The 13,356-nt window shown below is 45.5% G+C and overlaps 1 protein-coding gene across 1 annotated transcript in view; it reads left to right on the top strand.

Annotated features, from left to right (window-relative positions):
• The first annotated feature begins 8,448 nt into the window (after positions 1-8,448).
• The window catches only part of MLEC (malectin), a 58,322-nt gene continuing 53,414 nt past the window's right edge, over positions 8,449-13,356 (top strand). The window contains exon 1 of the mRNA XM_033955566.1: positions 8,449-9,033. Coding sequence (XP_033811457.1) covers positions 8,847-9,033 — 187 coding nt within the window. The 5' untranslated portion in view covers positions 8,449-8,846. The remainder of the gene's footprint in view (positions 9,034-13,356) is intronic.

Consider the following 13,356-nt stretch of genomic DNA (forward strand, 5'->3'; position numbering starts at 1 on the left):
CATTCCCCTCGTCCTGACGAGGGCGGATGCCAAGGAGTGTGGAACTCCCAGGATATTCCCAATCCCATCATAATACCTTGGAGCAACTTAAAGGTAAAGTGAGTTACCTGGTCTGAGTCTATATTCTCCACTATCGCATACCTCGGAATGATCTGTTCCAAGACAATCTTGGCAACCCCAGCCGATGTGGCCATAGTCATGGGATAAGCCTCAATCCATCCAGTCATATGGTCTACCAGTACAAGAATATATTTGAACCTGTCCACTGGGGTAGTTTGGTGAAATCTACCTGGATGCTCTGGAATGGCCTCATCCCTGGCTGATGGCATCCTAACAGTTGCCTCTGCAACATTTTCTTGTTCACTTTTTTTACAAGTCACACATCATTCACAAATCTGTTTGGTCACAGTATAAATTCCCATGCATCCATATTCCCTCAAGACTAAGTCACACATGGCCTGCACATCCCAGTGACTCCCTTGGTGTAATATTGATAACACTTCTCTCATGAGCTGCTTATTCAGCATTTGCCTTCTGTTTGGTAGCACCCATTTACCCTTTGTCGTTTTAACAGCCCCTAGCCTATTCAATTCTTCCTCTTCTTTATTGGTAAATGCAGGGGTTACTATACAACCGGGTATTCTCGAGGTTAAGGTACACATTGTCACTACCTCTTTTTTACATTTGTTTTATTTTATTTTACTCTTTATTATATTTTTTAAATCGCTTGGACCAATAAAATGAACAAGTGGTATAACAAGTCTAATAAACCATAAACCACCTCAGATTCCAAAGCAGCCTCCTTTGCTGCTTCATCAGCTAGCCTATTTCCCCTCGCCTCCAGTGTATGCTCTTTTAGGTGTCCGTTTACATGAACCACCGCTACTTCTTTTGGGAGGAGAAGATTCTCCAAAACTTGTTTGACCATTTCCCCATGTATCAACTCCTTTCCTTTGCTGTTGATTAATCCCCTCTCAACCCAGATTTCTTCAAATGTTTGTACTACTCCAAAGGCATATTTAGAATTGGTATTTTTTTGTTTCCTCCCCCTCTCTCAACAATTGTAAGGCCTGATTGAGGGTATATAACTCACAGGTTTGGGCTGACCAAGTGTTGGGTAGCCATCCTGCCTCTATCAGCCATTGCTCATCCCCGTCCACAATTGCATAGCCATTATGTCTTTTTCCTTCCACTACTCTCGAGGAGCTGTCAGTAAATAATTGGCAGCCCTCATGTAATGGCATGTCTTTCAAATCCAGGCGTATTTTGGTTTGGTATTCAATAATGTCTAAGTAATTGTGTTAGAGTTGCTCCCCTTCCGCCATTTCTTCCTTCCATAGAAAGGTGTCTGGATTGAGAGAGGTATCTGTTGTTAGTAGTACTAAATCATTTTTTTCCATTAGGATAGCTTCATTTGTCAATATTCTGGAATCAGCCCTCTGGTTTAGAATGGTTCTAAACTGATGCGGGGTGCTTACCACGAGGGCTCCCCCAAAAGTCAATTTTCTGCTCTCTTCCACCAGGAGGGCTGTAATGGCAACTGTTTGCACGCACTCAGGCCATCATCGTGAAACAGGATCTAGTAGTTTTAACAAGTATGCCACTGGTTGCAGTTTCCCTCCACAGTTCTGGGTCAATACTCCCAAGGCTGCTCCCTTGTCTATCATAATGAACAAATGGAAGAGCTTGTCTAGGGATGTGTAATGCCAAGTTCATTAGGTAGTTAGCACTTCACAGCAAGGAAAGAGACACACACAAGATAAGGCTAATTATGCTACTTTATTGGTTACATAAATTGCAGAGCAGTAATATACAAAGCACAGATAATTCAGAATAACCTCACCAAGATTGATTATGACAGCACCGTTCCTCGCAACTGACTGGAAATCCTCTGTTCAGGCAGTGATGGACCGGGTCAATCGTGAGACTATCCCTTTACAGCGCGCGGATGGATTCTAAAGCAAAAGGCCCAGGTGGCCTCTTATATAATATTTTCATATTACCTCTTACATGACTAAGTATCCTGTCTCACACTCTGTTCGTTTCTGCAGTAAACAAAAGATGTTTATTTTAACTCCCAGCTTGAATGTTGACCGCTGCTCGACCTCCATCCCTTATCACAGTACCATGAGATTCACAGTTCCTTCACACACACACGACAAATCCCACAATGGCTGCACAGGATGGTAATGCCAATACTGGGGCCGTAGTCAGACTCTCTTTTAAGTCCAACACCAATTTCTCCTCCTCCTCTGTCCACTTTAGAATGTTCGTCTCTTCCTGCAGGAGTTTAAGATATAACTCCTTTATTTTCTAGCCATAATCTACAATAGCCTGTTATGCCCAGAAATTTTCTTAGTTTCCTTTTGGTTTTTGGGAGGGAAAGCTCTACAATCTCTGGATTAATTCTTCTTTTTCTCTCACTTTTCAAATAACCCAAATATTTCACTTCTTTTTCCATATACTGCAATTTGGTTTTGGTCACCCTAAAACCCTGTTCTCCCAAGAAATTTAGTAGGGCATTAGTAGCATCTGACACTGCTCCCTTCATTTTCCCTGAAACTAGAAGATCATCCACATAATGGAGTAAGGTCACCCTTGGGGTACCTTGAATTTCTCCAGGACTTGTTCTAGAATTTGTCCAAATTGGGGGATTCCAGAAATCCCTGAGGAAGTACAGTCCATCTAAATTGCTGCTTCTGCCCTGTGTGTGTGTTTTCCCCATTCAAAAGCAAGTATGTCCTTACTTTCCGGGTCCAGTGTACACGCCCAAAAGGCATCCTTCGGGTCCACTACACTAAACCAGCCATGCTCATGTGAGATCTTGCTCAATAAAGTGTACAGTTTAGGGACAACTGGATGTTGGACCTGTATGTACTATCTGGTTCAGAAGCCTCAGATCGTGAACCAGGTGGTATGATCCATCCGATTTTCTGACTGGCAGGACAGGGGAGGGCTGAGAGTGCTGGACCAATCAGGGGCCCAGTAGAAGAAAAAGGCAGTGCTGAAAGGAGAGCTGGCCAATCAAGGGACAAGGCAGGCCTTCCAAAAGAGGGGGCCAATGGGAGAGAAGACAGCTGACAGCCAATCACTCAGATAGGCATGAAATTTGAGCAAATTGAAGAAAGAACAGTCACTACCCAGCAACAATAGCCTGCATCAATTTGACACCAAGGAGGGGAAGAACCCCAAGGGAGACTGGAAAGAAGAAAACGAAGGCCCGGGGTGGAAGAGAGTGGAGCCATGCTACAGCAGTGAGGAAGAAGTAGGCTGACCAGAAGAAGAGGAAACCAGATAAGTCTGGGCCAGAGCAGAGCTGCAGGAGGAGGGGAGCTACTGAGAGACCAACCAGCTGCAGGGAGTCTGCTAGAAGTGAGCCCTAGGGGACACTGAAGTGGGAGAGCCTAGTTGGAAGAGGGGGCTGGAGGAAAGACCTGCATGAGAGGAGGAGAAGAAAGAGAGAGAGAGAGCTACCTAAAGAGGGACAGCAAGAGAAGGGGAGGACTTGGCCGCAGAAGCCCACGCTACAGGAGACAGAGAGTGAGATGCTGGGAGCAGAGAGCACAGCCACGTAAGGGACCCTGCAAGGAGAAAAGAAAGCACAAGTAAGCCCCAAACAGCCTCACCCGTCTCCTCGGAAAACTTTAACTGGTGGAGTCTGCCTCTTTGGAAACTGCATTTAACCCTGCCTCTGAAAAGCTGCATTTAAGCCTGCCTGCTGAGACCTGATTCAGAGCCTGCGGTAGATGGACAGTGATTACAGTGAGCCTAGGATGGGTGGGAAGAGTCTGCCTGAATGTGAGCACAGAAGCCATTGCTGTTAGGCAGTGGCGTACCTAGGGTATGTGGCACCCGGGGCCCATCATTTTTTGACCCCCCCCCATATAAAAAAATATTTTTTGTAATAACCATGAAACGGAATAAATGGTCATAATAGAAACAGGCAGTGAAATTTTCTTTTATTGAACCTCATATATGTAACCATTATTCCAAACATACCATAACATAAATTATGTCTGAATTGTCATGACATCAGAAGTACATATGGAGTAGTTGCAGGTGATGCTTGGGCCAGTTCTGATTGTGTTAGTTCGGTTTTATGTGTTTTTTGAATAGAAGGGTTTTTATTTCTTTTTTGAAGGTTTTGTAGTCTGTGGTCGAGGTCAATAGGTTGTAGAGTTGGGGGTCGAGTGTTGCAGCTCGAATGGCTAGGAGGTTGTCAAACTTTTTTTCTTTTGATGTTTTTGGTTAGAGGGTGTGTGAATTGTGCGTGAGTTCTCCTATGTCTGGTTGAGGTGAATTGAATTATTTAGCTGAAGAAATTAGTTACCCCCCCATTCCACACACATTAATTCTCTTCCATTTTTGTTCCCATTATAAAAAACACTGATAAGTTCCCAGAAAAAAAATACATTAAAATAAGAAGTGAAAACAAAGGCCCCTACAGATGAGAACATAACATAAGAATAGCCTAACTGAGTCAGACCAATGGTCCATCATGCCAGTAACCCATTCTCATGGTAGCCAATCCAGATCACTAGTACCTGGTCAAAACCCAGAGTAGCAACATTCCATGCTACCGATCCAGGGCAAGCAGATGCTTCCCCCATGTCTTAATAACAGACTATGAACTTTTCTCCAGGAATTTTTCCAAACCTTTCTTAAAACCAGCTACGCTATCTGCTTTTACCATAACTTCTGGCCACTTCATTTTTAAGCTGAGATCTTTCCTTCCAAACAGAGACCTTGCTAGATGTCAAATACAGCACAAGGTAACTTCACACAGAGTTAGCTGTGCAAGAAATGTGAATCTCCTCATACACCCACCATATAGTGCATAAATGTGCAAAGGTCTGTTTTTTTTCTTTCGATCACTACATAGCCTAATGCCACACAAACAGCGCTGTTTACAAACATATTCTGAAGATCAATGCTAAGGTTAACAAAGTTTCCTTCCTTCAACCAGAAGGAGATACTGACAAACCACTGGAAGAGATCCCAAACAACTACTCAGGCACAACACCCAAAGACCCACTCAGTGTGTGAACCAGTTGAGTGGAGTGGACTAAATGTGGGGTGGAAATGGGCCCAGAGTTTGCTCAGCAGAATTTCCCAGACCACCTCTTCCTCTCAACACATTGACACACTGCCGCCGCCACCACCACCACCACTAGGAACACCTCACCGGGTAGGCCAGAAATGCTTATAAACTTTATAAAACACATTATTATATTTTCTTATAAAGCACATATTTTAACTGAACTCTCTGACATCCTCAGCCTTGCCATTCACAAAAATAGAAGGAAGAAAAGTTCCCATTTCCCCCGGCCTATACAATATTTTTCTTCTGCAGACCCTTCAAAAGTCTGACCAAATCCTTGTTTCACTTGCATTATAAAGTACTGAGGATGCCATCTCTCCCCAATCCCAGGTCCTAAAGTCTAAGACAGTAGCGCAAACTAGTGCTGCCCGATTCAGAAAAAAAATTTCGATTCGATTCAGCCTATTGAATTGGTTTTTCAATTCGATTCGATTTTCCTGCCCAATTGGGTGGTTTTTTTTCAAACTTCCTGGTGGGTTTATTTTATAGCTTTTTCATCCACTTTGGCTTCTCCTAACCACACTGGTGCTGTGGTGTAAACCAGTGGTTCCCAACCCTGTCCTGGAGGACCACCAGGCCAATCAGGTTTTCAGGATAGCCCTAATGAATATGTATGGAGCAGATTTGCATGCCTCTCACTTCTATTATATGCAAATCTCTCTCATGCATATTCATTAGGGCTAGCCTGAAAGCCCGATTGTCCTGGTGGGAACCAGTTGTGTAAAGAAACAAAAAGGACTTTTCCTCTCTCTGTTAAATCCAAGCTCACGTTTGCGGTCTAACACCAGCTCTGGCAGGATACACTTTTACAAATCTGACATATTGTAATCACAAAACAGAAAATAAAATTATTTTTTCTACCTTTTGTTGTCTGGTCAATATTCAAATCTTGTTGGTCCCAGGCTCTGGTTGTCTTGCTTGCCATGGTCTCCTTCTTTCTCCGTGCTAACCATCAATCTGCCATCTCTGTCCTCCACTTCCATTTACCTTCCCTCCCCCGGAGGTCTGTCATCTTTCCTTTTTTTCGTCTCCATCCACAGATTCACCTTTTCTCAACTACCCTTTCATCCAAGATCTCTCCCTCCTTCCCCACCATCCCAGGGTCTACCATCTCTACCTTTCTCTTCCCAACTATCCTCCTATCCAGTATCTCTATCCCCCCTCCACACCATCCCTTGTGTCCAACTTCTCTCCCTTTCTGTTCCTTCCCTCCCTAAATCCCATTATCCAACATCTTTCTCCCACTCCTCTGTTTTTAGACCCATTATTTCTTCCCCCAAAGTCCGGCATATGCACGTATCTTTGAACCCCCCTTCCCTCCCTTGCTCCCTCCGTGTACTTTTATACCAGGACCCCCTCCCCTGAAGGTCTGTCCCCCCTGAAGGCCTGCACCCCCCTAAAGGCTGTACCCCCCAAAGGACTGTACCTCCCCCCCCCGAAGGTCTGTTCCCCACCGAAGGCCTACACCCCACCCCTGAAGGCCTGCACCCCCCGAAGGACTGTACCTTCCATTCGAAGGTCTGTCCCCTCCGAAGGCCTTCACCCCCCGAAGGTCTGTACCTCCCACCCAAAGGTCTGTCCTCCCCATAGGCCTACACCCCCCCGAAGGCCTGCACCCCCCTCCCCGAAGGACTGTCTAATGCAATCAGATAAAGGTGCGGGAGGCCAGAGGGGAAGCTGGACATTGCAGCACTTCCCAACTGACCCTCCCCACTTACCCTCTAAAGCAGGAGCCGGCTAGCAAGAGGAAGCTGCCGATCCTGCTTTAGGGACGAGGGGGGAGGGTAAGATGATTCTGGATTCGGAAGGCTGATTTGGGGGGGGGGGTTAATTGATTTGGGCAGCACTAGCCAAAGAAACTCCACAAAAAACAGCACCAAGCAGCCCAGCAATACTCACCTTCAGGTCAGAGGTAATTGCAGTGTCGCACGCGGCTCGGGCTCCCTTTCCTGCTTCCACCCCACCGGAAACCGGATGTTGGTAAGGAAAATGCACCGACAACAGAGCGCACCAGGCGACGGGGATGTGTGCCCTGGAGGAACGGAAGGGAAGGGAAGGTAAGAGAGAGGGCTCAGGCGATCACTTCAGGGACTCGCGAAAGCCTTGGAGTCGGGCCATGAGCAGGGAAGTTCCCGGGCCATGACTCCAAGGCCGGAAGCACCCCCCCGTGAGCTTGCACCTGGGGCGGACCTCCCCCCATCTCTTGGTACGCCACTGCTGTTAGGGAGGGATAGATAGGAAACCCCCTGTTCCATTTTTAAAAAAAATCTAGTTAGCCCCTTTCTTCTGTCAGATCTTTTTTTTTTTTTTTTTAAATTAAGGTTTTCCTTTATTGGTTTGTTTTCAGCTAGCATAGTAGGTGATCCAGAGTTCCTGAGCCAACAAGCTGACTCCAGGACTGGTGAGGACGTGAACTCTGAGGATCATGGTACCCAACGCAAGACAGCTGCGACATTTCCAGAAATTGTCTTAGACTGATAACATTGTGTGCACAGCAATTTACTACATTAGGCCTCATTTATGCAAATGACATTCCTCAGATAAGTATTCGAAGTAGTGGCATGTGTGTCAAACTGCAGATTATAGAAGTTAATCAGGCCATTGAACTGTTGCCAATCCGGAGGGGTAATCTGTAACATCCTTTTGCTTCTGTAATTTACCCTATAGTGTTAACATCTTGCATTTTCTAATTGTATCAGTTGGTACCTATTTGAAGAGCTTACCTGCTCTCCTACTTCTATTTAATAAATCTTACAATTCCTTTTCTTGTCAAATCCTTTGGGAACCCTGCTAGGTATTGTGACATTTGCAGCAACTTAAATCTAGAGGTAGTTATACCACTTCACCAATGAGTCCACAATATGAAGAACAAATGGAAGAGATGGCATTACAATTAGTACTATTATTATGGGGCGGGTCCTGGGGTGATTGGGTGGGGTCTGAGTCAGAGCTTGAGCGGTGTCTGAGGCGAAGCTTTTGCTCCCCCCTCCCCCCAACCAAAAAGCATTCTGCTGCTTATGATATCAGATAATATAATGATCCGTTTGCTGTAGGTTCCATTTTTTAAAATTCAGTTTTCAACTGTCTGTTATAAGAATACAAATCATTGCACTACATTTTGAATCCAACTTTGTATTCTGGTTTATTTCCGCTACTGCAGTCATTTTCTATTCAAATAGGATTATCAAAGTCATCCACAGATTTCTATAACTTTTCCATTATCACCGCCCTCCTTGATCTATTTTCATCTACTATCTGAGTGGGTGGAACAGAAGCGATGGTTGCCTTGGTTACAACCGCATCCTCTCAAGACTCAAACTAACTTCCTTTCCCTTTCAAACTCCCAGAGTGCACAACTTGAGGCGCGCTGGAGCTCTCTGATTGGCTTTGGGTGTTTATCTACAGATTCAGATGGCACAGTGAACTCGCGGGAGGCTCAGAATCCTGCCTCCTCTCTCGGAGAAAGTCGTCTGCTTCCGCTTCTTTACCGCTCAACCGAACTCTGCGCATAGCCCTGCCCTTTCTCTAGTGTCAAGCTAGCATTGGTGGTTCCAGGGCCTGGCCCCAGTTCGCTTGGCCGTTTACTTGCCGAGTAGTTTCCGTGTTTGCTGTGATTGGCTAGCAGCGCAGTTGTGGTACGGGTTCGGTTGTAGTTCAGCGAGGTCGGGCGCTGTAGGGTGAGCTGGAGTTTGGCACCCGTGTGAGTTTCCACGGAGGGAATACAGCTTCCCGGGCCTGCAGGGAGATGGCGGACTCCCGGGGCCTCGGGCAGCTGGCTGTCTTTCTGCTGTTTGTTGTACAGCTGGTGGGAGCCGCTGAGTCCAGCCTGCATGAGAAGGTGATTTGGGCCGTTAATGCCGGTGGAGAGGCCCATGTGGACGTGCACGGCATCCGCTTCAAGAAGGATCCGTTGGAAGAAAAAGTGGGCAGAGGTGAGGTGGAGGGTGGGAAGAGACGAGAGTGAGGCGAAGGAAATACAGTGGCGGTCCTGAGCGAGGAGTGAGGCACAGCAAAGATAAATAATATGCTGCTTGATAAATTTCCACACATTCTTAGTGGTGTGTACTTCTAGAACTGAAAACCTGCGGGACTGGGCTTTCTTTTGAACTACTTCAAGAAGAGTTTGGTTTATCACAGACTCCACTGGCACTTGTATCTCTTAAACAGCATTAGAAAGATGTGCCGTGGTGAAGAGTTTAATAATATGAATAGCTTTCTTGCAAGAGATTTATGTTTACCCCATAAGAGATTAAATGGAACAGAGCTTTAAACACCCAGTTAGATTGTAGTGTCTGCCAAAAACTTATGGAAGCAAACTCATAACACTTAAATTTGTATGAGATAGGTTGAACTGATTCCCACACAAAAATCTATATTCAGTTCCAGACTGGAGTGGCTCCTATTTTCTGGAGATGGTATTAGATATCTGATGCACATACGAGTGATCTTGTCAGTTCATTAATATTATTCAGGGCTCTGTTGGAGAGGTACATTAGAGACAAGTTCTCCAATAACTTCCAATATTGCTAGACTAGTGGGGGTGATGCATAATGGTGTGCATAAGTCCTGTATTGCCTTGAAAATTATTGCTTTAGATGTAATTTATCACTTGCATCTATATGTGTCAGCATCTCAAACCTCTCAAACCACAGAAAATTTATATTTCCTGTGTTAAAGCTAAAGTCTATATGATTGGCTATTAATATTATTTGTTTCCAATTGGTCATATATACTAAGTGTTGATTGGCTGATTTCAATACTTATGTTTGCCATTTAACATCAGGTAATGTAGTTATCTACAAGTTTACCCAGACAGTGCAAGATGGTGGCTTGAATGAATGCAATAAAATTAGGAACAAGCATAGAATACCCAGTGAGGCTGGGCAAAAACAGAAAACCAGCTTACTGGTTACTGGCAGGCGACCTGCAAATTGGACAGAAATTATGGGCGGGTCGTTCAGCCTCCAGAGGAGATTTGCAAGAAAGATTAGCAGAGGTAAGAAACCTAATCTTTCGTTCTTGTACAGTTCCTCTGGAGGCTGTGGTAGGGATGTATCGGAGCAGTCCCAAAACATCTGGGGGGGGGGGGGGCTGCGGCGGTTGCGAGCCCGTTGCCAGGACTGAAGTCTCAAAAGAGATATTGCATCAAAGAGTAGGGTGCAGTTGGAGTACCATGAGACCGGATATACAAAGGATCATATTTTGAGAAAGATGTTTCTCTTGAATAGGAAGTTGTTTAGAGAATGACAGGACAAATACTCAGTTATGGTGAGTTCATACACTGTAAGAAGGAGGAGTCAGATTCTATAAACAATGCCTAACTCCTAGGTACTGCTTGGCATGGTTGTCAATCAACTGCTAGGCACCATTTACAGAATTGCGCCTATCTTGACTTAAGCATCACTAAGCATCCTAATGGTAGGTGCCAGTATATTAGTCCAGGGTTTTTCTAGCCTAATGTACCTGCGCCTACCACAGATGCCTAAGTCATATCACGTCTATCCGCTTTTCAGGTAGGTGCTGCTCCAAGATCTGCGTGGAACTCTTGTTTTTGAGCTTTTAATTGCGTGATCAATTACTACACCAATTAAGCTTATTATTCAGTTTTGGGTTCTGCGCGGAACTCAGATAGGCATCCCCAATTAGGGTGCCTAGCAGCACCTAGGTACCATTTATAGAATTGGGCCCAAGATGCCTAGTATTTGGTCTAAGAGGGTACAAAGCCTGGAAGAACCACTACTTGAACAAGGGGAAAGATGCTTGGCTTGGCCTGTGAAATATTCAAAGTGCAGCAAGGAAATGTGGGAGAAGGTCTTGTCCAGTGACAAAAGTACATTTTGCATCTTGGAAAATCAGAGAAAAGCATATGCTGTTTGAATTCCTCCCTTGGAAATCATCTTAAAGTGCCTTGACCTGTCAGTGAGGTATACCACAAAAGTGATCAGAGGTGATATGGCAGCAACACGTGTTAGGCTACATATGGAAGCCTGGGTGTCAGAATGGGGGGCGGCCACAGGGGCTATGCACCCCTTCTCCCCCCCAAAAATAAAAAATTGGTGGTTGGTCAGAAGAGATAGCTCTCCTGCCTTTCCCACCCACCTCCTGCTGCTCTCATTTTAAATTTTCGGGCAGCGGCAACAAGTGAGCCTCCTGCCGTCAGTGTGACCCAGAAGTCTTTATTCTGCAGCCTCCAGTTGCTGCAGAATGAAGACTTCGGGTCACACTGACGGCAGCAGGCTCACTTGTTGCCACTGCCTGAAGATTTAAAATGAGTGACCGGGGAGGTGGGAGCCAGAGAGAGGTCTAGGGTGGAGCTTTTGGGCCCCCCAAACAATAAGCGTTCCACTGCCTATGTATGGAAGGGATGATGAATGCAAAGAAATATATGGAAATCCTACAGAAATGTATATTACCATCAGCTGATACCATTTGTTCTTTGGTGATTATATTTTCCAGGATGACAGTGCTCCTTGTCATAGGGCCAAGACCGTAGTTGAATGGAAGAACAAGGTGACAATTGACTTGCCTGCTCTCTATCTCAATCCTATTGAGAATCTGTGGCACAAGGTGTAATGGAAATATTCAGATAGCCAATGACAACGCATTGGCTTATAGTTGCTAATTTCAGCCTTGTAAAGCTTGTCCACCCAATGCCAGAGCGATGTACGCAAGAGTAAAGGCTGGTCGATAGAATATTGAGTACAATGAAGCATAAATTGTCTTTTTTAGGGTTAAATTTGAGTGAAATAGTGTGGTAGCTGTGTTGGTCCACTTTTCAAGGTAAATTATAGAAACTAGTTTTTTAGCCCGTTACATTAATGAGTGCTAGCAGCCCTTCTTACTTTTTTCTCCCCCTGTCCAGCAACACCACCCTTCTCTGCTCCCACTGTCTAGCAGTAGGCCTTTTCCCTTTCTCCTGTCTAGCAGCACCCCTTCACTGCTCCCCCTGTTCAGCAGTAGCGCTTCTCCCTAACTTTTACCTCCCCCCTGTTCAACAGCATCCTGTCCCTGCTCCCCCTGTTCAGCAGTAGCACTTTTACCTCCCCCCTGTTCAACAGTATCCCGTCCCTGCTCCCCCTGTCCAACATTAGCCATTATCCCTTCCTTTTACTTTCCCCCTGTCCAGCAGTACCATTTGTTCCAAATTCCAGCAGTCTCTCCCTATCATTGGGCCCTCTCCTCCTCTTCCCGTTGCTGGGGTGCCTGCAGCGGCGCTTTATGTGCAGCTATCTTCAACGCTCACACTCTCTCCCTGTCCTGCTCCAGGTGCTTGTTTTTCCCCCCCCCCTCCCCTGGAAACGGACGTTAGAGTTGATTGCGCGACTGCGTGCAGTGTTCCTTCGCTTCCTATTTGTCTCCGTGGGCAGCGTTTTTTTGTGTAGGCCTGCATTGTTTATTTTTTTTTCGTTGAGGCCGGCTTCCAACCGCTGCTGAAACCGCCATGTGTGCCGCGCACTGCAAACAGCCACATGCGCCGCAAATAGAATATGGCCACGGAGGCACACATCATGGTGGCAGGGATCATGGCATTGTAAGTGCGCATGCGCGCTTAGGGTTTTATTATAGAGGATAATAAAACAAAAACATAAAGGAAATAAGGTTATTGGACTAACTCACTGCATTTATGATTAGCTTTCAAAGGTAACCCCTTCTTCAAATCAGAAAGCAAACGTTGACAAATATCGTTATACGAGGGCTGTTTAAAAAGTATCAGACCTTAATTTTTCTTGCGTAAACAAATAAAGCTAGGGAGGCGTGGTTTGGTGCACATAAGTAGGTGACCTTAATGCGCATGCTTGAATTGTTTCCTGCCTACAGAAGCTGTAAGTTGCCAGCTGACTGCCGATGATGGATTTTTCATTTTGACAAAATGACAGAAAAGGTTGAACAACGCTACTGCATTAAATTTTGTGTAAAGCTTGGCGATTCCTAAGTGGAAACGATCCACAAGATTCAACAGGCCTTCGGGGATGAAGCAATGGGCACCACACAGCTAAAGGAGTTGGACAACCACTTTAGATATGGCCGCACATCAGTGGAGAGTGAAGCACGTTCTGGTAGGCCCTCAACATCTAGAAATGAGATCGTCATTGACCAAGTGAGGACCCTGGTGATGCAGAATCATCGAATCACCAAGGGGTACTACCAAGAGGTTCAGCGTCACCTTCCTAATGCTGTGAGATGCAAATGGCCGGACCTATGGGCAACGGGCAATTGCCAGCTCCATCACGAAAATGCACCTGCCCATTCTTAAC

This window comes from Geotrypetes seraphini, chromosome 8 (genome assembly GCF_902459505.1).
Source record: "Geotrypetes seraphini chromosome 8, aGeoSer1.1, whole genome shotgun sequence".
Lineage (NCBI taxonomy): Eukaryota > Metazoa > Chordata > Amphibia > Gymnophiona > Dermophiidae > Geotrypetes > Geotrypetes seraphini.